We start from the raw sequence: 12,586 nt of genomic DNA, 5'->3' as shown, positions 1-12,586 counted from the left end.
TGGTCAGATTTCTTCATAAAGCTAACGGTTTACTGCACTTGAACATTAACATTCATGATGTACACAGCTCAATTTTAGGCTTGAGAAATCTCTCCCAATAAGTAGACATTTGTAATGCCTCTGTATACATTTTGTTTATGGACAAGTATGATTCGTATTGAAAGCAATTACAAGTGAAACTAGTTTTCACATATTTGTAATTCACCTAGTTTAAAAATGCTACACATTACCTGTTTGGCCTCTTGCAGGGAGATGGGCTGGACTGTCCTGAGGAGCTGGTGCTCAAAGTGCTGTCGGGGCTGCTTAATGAACACACACGATCAATGTTCAAAGTACTCTGGCAGGCTTCGCATTCTAAGCTGCCCTTACACCTGGAGTAAACAACAACAAAATTAATGAATGCCAACTTGCACCAATGGCAGCCCTTTATTTTACATTATGCCATTTCTTTATTCTTCTAAATGTACTCATCTGTACAGTAATTCTGTACTAACTCTTCTCTCCATCTTCAAAAAACAAGGGACTTGTGATGAGCATAGCCAGTACTCGTAAATAGCAAGGGTAGTATAGCTCAGCGGCAGCGTGCTCGTCATGGAAGCAAGACGACGCAGAGCAACACAGGTTCGAACCCCGGGTCCACGCTTAGAAACCTCTTCGGTACCAAGTGCGTTGTAAAAAAACAATTATAATTATAATCCCAGCTACATGTAGTGAGGCAGGAGAGTACTACAAAGACTGGCGGGCATTATCTTTACTCCTGCCCTCTATATGGCAGGGTAGAAGCACAGAGGACTCCAGCCAAGATATGGACAAGGAATCAAGCTTAAGATCTCAAGAGGTGATGTGGGCTGGTTAAGTACAGGGTAGTCCCCAAACCTGCACAAAGGAATGTCCACAGACTAGGTTAGGGATAACAGTTCTTTATATAAATAAGATTCAGAAAATACACAATCAATAACACTTTGTGCTTTGGCAATACGAATATGTAAATATGTACAATGTCTATGTGGTACCACAGTTAACTCTTGCCTCCTTTAAAATGCACCAACTGCTGACAGTTTCAATGGCATACGAACCAAATAGTAAAATTAATCAACAATAGGCATAGGACGGAAGACAAGTTGGGTTAAACAAATGGCAGAATAATGTGTCTCTACCAAAGACACAGTTCTATGCGATGACCCCCCCCACCTGGTCAACCTGTAAATAAAGTGCATCAACAAGCCCAGTCCATATGTGTTTAAAATAGTCTGGTTTCCTTTGAAAAATTTTCCACCACCCCAATGTACCCGAGTTTAGCAGAGTTCTTCTATGGGTCGTCGACAATCCCTCTTGAGTGGACTCCCTTTAAGGCAGGAGCCACGGGTTGTCAAGATTCCTCGAAGAAAAGGTGATCAATGTTGTTGCAGATCAGTCGTGGACGTCCTGTGAAGATGAAGGCTGCGGTGCACCTCGATGACAAGAGTTTGTTGACGCAAAGATTACTCAATGAAGAATGTAGGCCCGGCAGTTGGCGTCGGGTGTCGGCGTTGGCGGTCAGGACTAGACCACAGCTGGCTTTCAGATCTTTGTCAGCGTCTTTGTGGACTTCGGATGGCGGGAAACCCACTGGCGGATTCTGCTCGGCTTGTCGACGACCTTGACTTTCTCCGGCGGGACAAAGCGGTCGATGGTGATGGCAAGGGAGTCCTTTATTTCAACGATTCTTAGGCAAAGCTGGAGTGTTGCGGCTTCGGTCGTCGAGCAGCACAGCGTCAAGCTGTCCTAGCTTCTGGGCAATACGACTAGACAGGCTTCCAGCGGTCACGACAAACCTCCGAACCCTGGTTGACGATGATGGACTTCGATGTCTGTGTGCTTCACTTCAGGTTCTTGGCAGACCCAGTCTCCGGTCAGCAGCCTTTTGAGGACTGACTTCCAGGGCGCCTTGAAGAAGATCAGCTTTTGCACAATGTTCCCTAGTAGCTCGGGAAGAAGTCTCCTAGCCAGGTCCTCTCTTGGATCAGACCTCGTCAGACACAACAGCTTTCAGATTTCGACAGCAAGCAGCAGCAAGACCTTCTTCCAGCTGGGCTTCAAGGTTAAGCATCAAATTTCGACTTCAGCTTCTGAACAATTCTGGTAAGTGAGAGGTCCTCAGATATAATGTTCTGTCTCTCATTCACACTGCTGAGCAAAGCTCAGCCAGCCAATCATTCAGAAGATCATTCATGCAGGTAGGCAGCCAATCAGGCTCACAGTGCATTCAGGCCATTCTCTTCCATCCAGACACACTCAAAAAGGAATGTGAATTGGAGCAAGCACCCAGCGTTTCAGCACACCACACTAAAATTCATACCAGTTTCGGGAAGGACTGTCATTTCATTGCATCACACACCAGAAAGCAGACACCCATAACATGAAATGTATATTGGTCACACGCTCCATTCACCCAGGTCCCACCCCAATGGTGTACCCACAACATACAGTCACTGGGAAGGCTCCAGCCAGTCTGGCCCGGATTTTCCCACAATACCATATATGGAACTTCCACCCAGGAGCCAATCAGGGGAAGGGACAGAGTCAGGGCTTTCCAGGACTTTGGGAAAACAAGGTATCAGGCAGTGGAAAGCAAGAGGCCACAGGGGCCATTTTCTCCCCTATCAGGAATCAACTGATTCCAATGGCAGGGCCTGGGTATCCCAAAATGGAAGATACTCAGAGCACCTGTCAAATTCAGCATGGAGCTGCTACCAGCCCATACCCTGCTCTGTGGGCCACACACAGGTGCCCAAAAACATACACGCGCAGTAACTAGAATCATCAGGAAAGCATGGGCAAAGGCAGGTTCAGGCTATGGTTTCAACTAACCCTCATTTCAAACAGGACAATGTATGGGTAAAGAACGGTCATTGTTGAGATGGATTTCGAAAAATCAGCCCTTGGGCAGGATTTTAGGAGGCCAACGCACAGAGCAACATCAATAATTCAAGCGAGTCAATTACATGAAAATACAATTCTGTATTAAGCCTTTGTAAACACAGTAAGCATAACAGAAATCACAGATAAATATTATACTCAAAAACCTTATATCACATATGCGATAGATTACTCACCGTAATCGTATTTCTTATGCTTGTATCTGCTTAGATTCACATGCTATGCATAGGCCGACATCTAGTGGAAGCTGCAGAGTATTACAGTTGTTTTCGAAACTTGAAAAGGGACGTCGACAGGGCGTGCCAGTAATAGTATCCATAGTGTGACGTCCACTGTACCCACGGTCCTTCACGCGTCGAGGTCCATCAGATTGTTTTATTTCTGACATGAGGTAGCATGAAGTCTAGCATGAGTATAGGTGTATCCAAGCAGATACATATCAGAGAAGCTCATATAACATCTATGCACCTTCTCTCAGGGGATGAAGGGTGGGCGCATGTGAATCTAAGCAGATAGAAGCATCAGAAATACGATTAAGGCGAGTAATGTATCCCTTCTAAGGCTTGTGGAATCTGCTTAGATCACATGCTATGCATAGATTAGCGAGCAGTGTTAGGAGAAGGTGGTGGGTTGTGAGAAGGGTCAGCGGCAAATAGATGTTTTAGAACCGCTTGTCCCACCTGTGTATCTGCTTTGGAATGAGCGTCAATGCAGTAGCGCTGAGTGAAAGTGTGTACTAAGCTCCATGTAGCTGCTTTGCAAATGATGTCTATGGGACATCTGCGATAAAAGCCAGAGTGGCTCCTGTGCTCCTTGTGGAGTGAGCTCTTGATGTGAAAGGCATGTTTTGTTTGATAATGAATAGCACAGCGGTATGCATCTGACTATCCATCTGGAGATGGCATTTTTGGAAATGCGGTCTGCTTCTCTTCCTGGTGCTACAGAGGCAAACAGTTGGTCTGTTTTCCTAAAAGGTCTGGTCTTGTTTACATAGTAAAGGACCGTCCTCCTTACATCAAGTGTGTGGAGTTTTACCTCAGCTGAGCTAGTTGGATTCTGCAAGAAGGCCGGCAGCTCAATGGAGTGGTTCACGTGGAATTTGGAAATTAATTTACGAGAGAACCTAGGATGTGTACGTAAAACCAATTTCTCCTTGTGTATGACAAAGAAAGGGTCCTGCACTGACAATGCTTGCAATTCACCAACTCTTCTTATGGAAGTAATATCCACTAAGAAGGCAGTCTTGTATGTTAGGTGTTTAAGACTTGACTTATGTATAGGCTCGAATGGGGGCCACATGAGATTTGCGAGTACTACACTGAGATCCCAGCCTGGCGGTGGGTTTGAAATTGGAGGGTGGGGTCTCTTTACTCCCTCCAGAATGCTTTAATGACTAGAATTTTCCACCACAAGACCGTACTTTGAGAGGTGGTGTACGCTGATAAAGCCGCAAGGTGGACCTTTATGGAGTCGAATACTAACCCAGCGTCTAACAAGTGGAGCATATAAATTTTGAATGTGGGATGGGGTACATTCTATGGGGTTTATTTGCTTAGACTGGCACCAGATTACAAATCTCCTCCACTGGTCGAAATAAAAGTGTCTGGTGTTTGGGTTACGTGCCTCCTTGAGGATATCCATACACCGTTGTGGTAGATTAAGATGTCCAAACTCTATGACCTCAGGAGCCATGCTGCCAAGTTCATTGAGTGTAGTTGAGGATGCACGGTTAATCCCCCGTGTTGGGTCAATAGGTTGGCTATGCAAGGGAGTTCGATGGGATTGCACATCACCAGTTTGGGCAGATGTGGATACCACGGTTGTCTCGCCCACATAGGAGCAACTAGGATGAGTGTCATCTGATCCCTATGTAACTTGTTCACTATTCTGCTGATTAATGGAGTCGAGGGATGGGGGTGGGTGTTGGAAGCGTAAGCAAATTTCCCTGGCCAGCTCATCCATAGGACGTTTCCTTTGGAGACTGGTTGGGGGAGCCTGGACGCGAAGTCTGGGCATTGCTTGTTTTCTTTTGTCGCGAACAAGTCTAAAGAGGGGTAGCCCCATAGAGATGTGGTCTACCACGTCCATGTCCATGTGTAGTTGCCACTCGTGTTCTTCTGGCAGAGGATCTCTGCTGAGAGAGTCCGCTAGAGTGTTGAGTACCCCTGGAATGTTGAGAGGACAGGGACATCACTCTTCTGAGTGCCCACCTTCATATTCTCCGAGCCAGTTTGGACAGATTTGGAGAGTGTGTACCTCCCTGTTTGTTGACATAGAACATTGCGGTGGTGCGGTCTGTCAGGACGTGTACCGACTGGTTTGTTAGGTGGGTCTCGAAAGCTTGCAGTGCTTTGAAGTTCACCAATAACTCTAGAAGAGTGATGTGATTCTGTGCAGTAACTTGTGACCACAGGCCGTGTGCTGTATGGTGATGGTAGTGGGCCCCCACCATCCGGAAAGTGACACGTCTGTTGTGACGACCGCTAGCGCTTCCGGTTTGTGGAAGGGTTTTGTTAGGCAGAATCACCAGCAGTACCGTTTGGGAGCACTACAAGTAATTAGGACTACAAGTATAAGCACAATTTCACCTTTGGTACAAGCCTGTACTACACAGTAAAGTGGTAGCGATGGCTGATTAGCCAGACGTATCTCAAGAGTTTAAGTGAGCAGTAGAACAAGTTACACAAAAGGACCAACCAATACAGTGATTCAAGTAAACACTTACTCAAGGTTTCTCAGTAAGAGAATATACATTTATTTACTCAATCATTTATAGAACATTACAGGAGCACAAGCAGCTCAATATCACACATTAATACACCACAAAAATCCAACCGGTAAGTAACTAAACAAGTTTAACTAAAAATTAAAAAAAAGTGTGAGCAAAATGGCACTTTAGATACTTAGAAAGGGAGGGAAAAGACAAGGTTATAAGAATACACAGCCCAAATACAATCATAGGCAGGGCAAAGGGTTTTACGTTAAATACCACCAGCAATTCTTCTAAATAGGCCTGGACCAAAATCAATGGTTCAGTCTTTTGTATAGGATAGCACAGTTCTGGTAGATAGCGGTTAAGGCTTTGCCACAGATTTTTAAAGGATTGGGCTAGACGAAAAGTTTGACGAACGTTTAGGGAAGGACAAGCCTTCTTAGTTGAGGAAAGTTTCACACACTCTCGATTGCCGAAAAGATTTCCGGACCGCGTTTGCACAGTACCTTTTAAAATGAAGAAAGCTGTAGCTGAGGCAGTTGATATGTTACGCCCACCTGGCTCCCACAGGGGGCGACGATCCGACCCGGACAGCTGCGGTCTTCTCCAATGTGGAGCGTAGTGCAGAGATGACAGACTGGACTGGCCCGCCTAACCTCGTCTGCTTGACCCGTAGAAGTATTCTCCTGCAAGTGGAGAAAGGGATTTAGCCACCCGTGGATTCTAGTGATGGCACCCCACTGTTCTCCCCACTAATCACCTCCGATATTCCCTTTCAGTAATCTCACCTTATGTTTTTGAATGATGAGCTATTCATCCTGCGGGGAATGCAGGGGCACGTAGATACCAGTTACTTCACTGGTTCGAAGGAGTTGGAAGAGTTTCCGGATGAATATTGACTCCGAGGTTCCTGGCGAGAACCCGTAAGTATAAAGTCCAAAGAGTTCAATATGTCCGATGTTCACTCTTGTCCCCTTCCCTTCTTGTGTTGCAGCTGGGTCCAAGAGAAGATTGTCTTGTGGCAGCTGATGGCGTTCAGGTAAGAGTCTGTATTACCCAACACTGTCTGGTAAAAGATGCATGAATTTAACTTGTTTTCGCTCTCCTTACAGGTGCGGCGTAAGAAGTTGTGGGATGTTAAAGAATAATGCCTCCGGTGGGAAATCAGGTAAGTCTATGGTGGTTAAAAAGCGATTGTATTTGTTGGCTCTCTCGGCTCACCTTATATTTCTTTTGTCCCCTAGATGCTGGAGTTCGGCGAAGAAAATGATGGAAGCAGAGCCGAATCGAAAGATGCTGTGAGGACTGGCGAGTATGGCGCGGCACTGCAGCTGGCGATGCGACACGTGCAGAAATAATGTCCTTTCCAAGTTCGAAGGCGTGATGGATCCGGAATCAGGTAAGGAATTAAATAATGTCCGTGTTCTAACCTTTCCTTCTTATTTCCTCTTTTTCTAGGAGCTCTGGATTCGAGGCGGGCGTGGCAGAAGACTGGATGCTGACTGCAGGCACGGTGAGCGTTACGCTGCTGGATGCAGAATAACGCGAAGCATGTGCTGCTGTTCGGGCGTGGTTTAAATAGCCTGCAAAGTAGTCCCAGGTAAGAAGTTCCCCCAGAACCACACCAGAGTAAAAAATAGTCCCTGAAGTAAAGTAGTCCCATTCAGGCCTCACGTTGGCTTGACTTCATTGCAGCATGGTCTGCATGAGGTAAGTAATGTACATGAGCCTGGCGCCTATGGCGCCAGGACTGTACCCAGACAGCCCCTAGCCAGGGCTGCTGGGCTTTTAGTAAGCACCTGATGCCTGCTCCCGGGGCTGATGGCTTGGTCCGGATGCCCGGGGGTAGGCATCATGACATGATACTAGCAGTTCGAGCAGATCTTGCGCTTCCTTTGCTTCAGTCGTGGGTACAAGGACGACGTCGGGAGGTTCCTGCACTGCCCAGGGAAGAGGCCAAAAGCTGTAGCAAGACGTCGATTTAAGGTGGGAGTGCCTTAAAGTCTCCCTGGTTTCCTTCTCTCTGGTTATCCGCTTTTCAACAGCACTCTGAAGAAAATTCGACCAGAATAGGACAGTGTCCAGGTGGCTTGCAAGTTGGTTGTTCCCATCAAACTCAAGGGAAGAAGTTAACCTTGAAGGGCTTTCTGTTGTGGGAGTTTCAGGCAATTCGTACCTGCAGCAAGGCTTCACCGGTCGTCCAGGAGTGGCAGCAGTCCTCTTGCTTCCTCTCCTCTTCGGTTCTTTCGTTCCAGTGGTCGACTCTGCTTTCCAAGTCCCAGGGACCTGTTTTTAAACAGTTTTCCCCCATTCATTCAGCCTGGCTGTCACTCACCCAGCAGGGTGGCTGTCCTTGCCGGACAGTCAGCCAGCCAATCACACCAGAGTGCATTCAGGTCTCCTAGGAGGCTAAGCACAGGGAGTTCCGGGCACCTCGCTCACATCCGGTCCACCTCAGACACTCTGGCATCAGAGGAGGGCTTCAGCACAGAAGCCTGCCAAAGGGCACAAACAAAGGGACCAATCCTAGCTTGGTGCGCAGAGAAACACAAGAAGGACTTTTCCTAAAAGAATGGTGAAAAAAGATGACCAGAGTCTGTTTTTACAGATGGGTCTGGGGCGCCATATTGAAAAACATGGCTACCCCTGATTTTGAGCTACCGTTGTTAGCGGTCGCAAAAAATCACGGTAGTTGATCTTAACCACTGCCACCCGCCATTTAAGATAGGAAAAGGTAACATTTTACTGTTACATGAGTGTTTTGATTCAGGGGAAGCTAAGCAACCCCTCCAGCACGCCATAGGAAGATAGGGTGTGCTGGGTCAGTGAATTTAAAGAGACTGGTAAAGTCAATTTAACTTTACATGCACTGGGAGACAGTGAGTCCCAGGAAAGGTATTCCAACCTTGGGGAGTCTGAAAGACACCCCTGTGCCACTGCACTGAAGGTTTTTTTTAAAAACTCCTTTACCAAAGAACACAAAAGTAAAACACACAAAAAATACATGGAAGAGTGTGGAAAAAAAGGCTCACCCTCTTCCCAGGTAATCAATCAAATCCTAGAAATTCAGCAAAGTTGCTGGGGGTCTCAAAAGGTAAGGGAAATTAGCACATTTGGAGAATTCTCCCTAACATGTTTCCCCTTGAGCAGATTTTCCCTGGACCACAAGCGTAGGCTTTGAACCAGTGTAGGCGAAACAACCACTAGATCGTCCCACTGACCACTTGCCCGAGACCATTGTTTTGACAACCAATCCCTCATTGGGTTGCAGGCGCGCGTGGGGGACCAGGTAAATGCACAATGCCATCATGCCTAGTAGACGCATAGCTTTGCATACACTTATCTGGAGACCGGCTTGATACTGGGGTATTTGCCCAAGCATGTGAATGGAAGGAGGGGGCATTGAAGCGCCCCCGCCCCCTTATTCCTATGCTTCCTGGGTAAGCCCAGCCATGGCTGCTTTGGGTCCAGGGCCCCGGCCCCGAGGCACCCGTGCGGGAACACCTTCAGGAACCTCAAAACCTTTCATAGGGAACTATCTCTGGGTGCCACGAGGTCCACTTAAGCACCCTACCCATCAATACTTGGGGAAGCCAAAACTCCATTTTGCAAACCACAGACTCCATTTTGTAATAATGGACTATCAGTGGCTCACTCTGGCTCGCAGCCTCTCCTCCGAGCGCGTACAATAAGCAAGGTCCTCCCCCCACCTCCTCCCCTTTTGCCATCCACATAACTGCTTGGTTCCCATGAGAAATCTGGCTGCGAAAACGCAACAACATCCACACTGTATCATTTGTCTTCTGACTCCCTTCGCTGACACAAACTACCGCCCGGAGCAAGGGCTATCTGTCTCTATAAACCTGCCCCGAACCCCACAGACCCCGGCCATAAAAATATAATCCCTGTGCACCTTAATGTAAAGTCAACAGCCGAAAGAAGACTCTTAACCCACTGAGCCTATTTCCTTTTGGCATAGATGAAAGTAAGCGTGTCTTTCGTATACAAACTTGTTGACGAACTGAGAAAGCCCATGAGTAGACTGTGTAAATACTTATGCATCTGTAACTGGAAGCTTCTATGTTAACCTGCTATATTGAAAACATAGTCAATGCCGAGCTATACTCTTGAAATACTTGCAACACTGATTACTATATTACAACTGCCAGCGGAATGTGCATCTATATGTGCTCACACAATGCCACTTCACTTCTGACCAAATTGAATGCAACCATGTATAACGCTAGATAAATGTAATTTAGAAGTTAGCCTATGAATAAGTGAATTTTAAGTTAGAAAGTAATGCTCGGATATCCAGCTATCCGCAAAGCAACCTTCTGCTCTTATTTGTAGTAAGGACACCTAGTCATAAGAATGAAGGCATGCCTTTAACCTGTGTTATTCAAATGCAAAACAGCCAGCTAGCTACATGAAGAAGACTGCATGTTAATCGTACTCCGAGAATTGAGCTCTCGTATAGTGTAAGACAAGATTGCAAAGGAGGTCCCAGTTCACCCCCAATTACCGTGACCTCGGTACGGGAATTGTTGATGTGTTGACATCCAAACCCTGGCCCCCCCCCTCTCCCCCATCAATGTAATGTCCGTTTACCATATGTGTTTTCCTGCAGCTCGATCATTTTGGCCAGGTACTTTGAAGTTCCCCTTGTCAAATGCAGAATGGACATCCCTGATCACCCAATGACCCGGTATCCTCCACCCCTTGTCTAGTATATCCTGAATGTGTATTGGTAGAAAAGTGATACCTCTGAGGACAGGAAATAATTTATGACCAAGATATGAACAAGCCTGTCTTAGACCCGTGTTTTTGCAAGTGTAACGATGCGGACCTTGCCGCCGGACAAACAAATCAAAGTTCTGAATGGATGGGAATGAATGGCCACAAGGGCAAAATGTTACAGATAGGGTGTCTACACGTCACCCTCAGGATGCCAAGACGCTGAGCCCAGCTGAACGTTTGACCCGAGCATCATGTCATCTCATCATGTGCCTGCGGACCAATCCACCGTCACCGACCCTCCAGCAACTATAGGTGCCTTCTCTTAGTGACCAATCCCGATTGATTCTGTGCCCCATAGGTCCTCCCTCCTTGAATAGCGAAAACTGTATAAAAAATGTATTGTAACATGTTTCCTGCAGAGCGCTCTCGGCGTGAGCATAGTAGATTCCATTTGCCCTAACTTAGATAAAAACCTTTAACCGCACTCTCACTTGGTCTTGGTCTCATTCTGTCCCGGGGTGTATCTTAATTGACTCTGTTGGGTGATTTGCCAGCAGGGTTGGGGGCCTCTCACCTTCACATGTTTTTTTACTCTTTCCATGGATGGGAAGGATAAGCCTGTCTTTGGATCTAACACAGCTCCTAGGAACTGGTTTGATGCGTTTGGTACCAGACTGGACTTTCTCATTTATTGAGAAGGCCAATTGGAAAAGAAGGTCTATGGTTCTTTGCGTGTTTATTTTGCAAAGATGGTAGGATTCTCCCGTGATCAGCCAGTCGTCCAGGTAGGGGTACACTGGGATTGCTTCCCTGCAAAGGTGCACCGCCACCACTGCCAGGACCTTGGTGAACACCCTTGGAGCCGAGGCTATCCCGAAGGGCAGCACTTTGAACTGGTAGTGCTCCTCTGCTACTTTGAATCGCAAGAATCTTCTGTGCACTGGGAACATTGAAATATGAAAATAAGCATCTTTCACGTCCAATGTTGCCATGTAATCCCCCCGTTTTAGCAGAGGGATTACTTCTTGTAGCTTTATCATGCAGAATTCTTGAGGCTTGACAAAATTGTTCGCAGGGCGCAAGTCTAATATCGGGTGCATGGTTAGATCTTTCTTTGAAACAAGGAAGCATGTTGAATAAATACCCTTGTTTACCTGGTTGTATGGCACGATTTCGATGGTGCCCTTGAGGAGCAGAGCTTCGACTTCCTCCAACAAGATGAGTTGTTCCTCTCGGCTGACTTTTCTGTCGCGGGGGGAGGTTTGATTGGATTCCCTTGAGTTCTATGCAGTAACCTCCCGCTCCTCCCCACTTGTTTGATGTTATCCCCTCGCATGCGTGGGTGAAGTGAGAAATTTGTTCCCCGACTGGGGAGGTATGGGAGGGGACTAGTAGCGGGGGGGAACCTCTCCCTCTTCTGCGACCTTGGCGCTGGCCTCTAGGATAACCCTGGGAAGCTTGTTGGCTGTTATATGAGGAACCCTGGATTGGACTATAGCCAGTGCCTCTGTGCGTTTTGTCCACAAAAACACTGAAAATGATTGCCTCCTCTTTGGTTTGTTTGTCTGTTGGTTAGTTGGCCAAGGGACTTGAGTGTTTCATATTCGTCCTTGGCGGACTTCAGCACGTCCTCAACTGCCTTTCCAAACAAAACATCAAGCTCAACAGGCATGTTGAGCAGGGTAGCCTGTGTTTCTAATTTGAATCCAGACTGTCTAAGCCAGGCATGTCGTTTCAGGATGGTCGCCTCAGCAATAGCGCGTCCAGCGTGATCTGCTGCGTCGAAATTGTTTTTGAGTAGGACGCTTGTCGTTGCTCTACCTTCAACAGCCACGAGGGAGAGCTTAGATTTGAGTGGTTCCGGTGCTGATTCTGCAAGAGCCATAACTTCATCCACTTAGTACAGTCATAGCTTGCTAGCAAGGTGGAGTTATTAGCATTTCGTGCTTGGTAAGCTGCGAAGACGCTATTTTTCTCCCCATTGTATAGTTTTTTACTCTCCTTGTCCGGAGGAGGCTAAAGAGGTACCCGCTCTTTTCCGGGTAGTGGTAACCACTAATGAGTCTGGTCTAAGTTGGCCCTTTATATAAAAAAGGGTCTGAAGGTGCTGGGCAGAAGAGCTTTTCGATTCTAGGGTTTACCGCCGTAGTTTGATTAGGCATTACTAGAGAAGGTTGAATCCTTCTTTGTACCAACTTGAGTAAGGAAATAAAA

General features: G+C 46.8%; 1 protein-coding gene across 2 annotated transcripts in view; it reads right to left on the bottom strand.

Annotated features, from left to right (window-relative positions):
• HIPK3 (homeodomain interacting protein kinase 3) overlaps window positions 1-12,586 on the bottom strand; it is a 754,208-nt gene that overhangs the window by 105,406 nt on the left and 636,216 nt on the right. For both annotated transcript variants that reach the window (XM_069623579.1, XM_069623578.1), the window contains exon 13: window positions 231-371. In XM_069623579.1, coding sequence (XP_069479680.1) covers window positions 231-371 — 141 coding nt within the window. The remainder of the gene's footprint in view (window positions 1-230; window positions 372-12,586) is intronic.

Source organism: Ambystoma mexicanum, chromosome 11, assembly GCF_040938575.1.
Source record: "Ambystoma mexicanum isolate Mex_15411 chromosome 11, UKY_AmexF1_1, whole genome shotgun sequence".
Taxonomy (NCBI): Eukaryota; Metazoa; Chordata; class Amphibia; order Caudata; family Ambystomatidae; genus Ambystoma; species Ambystoma mexicanum.
The sequence above is the reverse complement of the archived record's forward strand: the minus strand, read 5'-3'. Positions and strand labels throughout refer to the sequence as shown.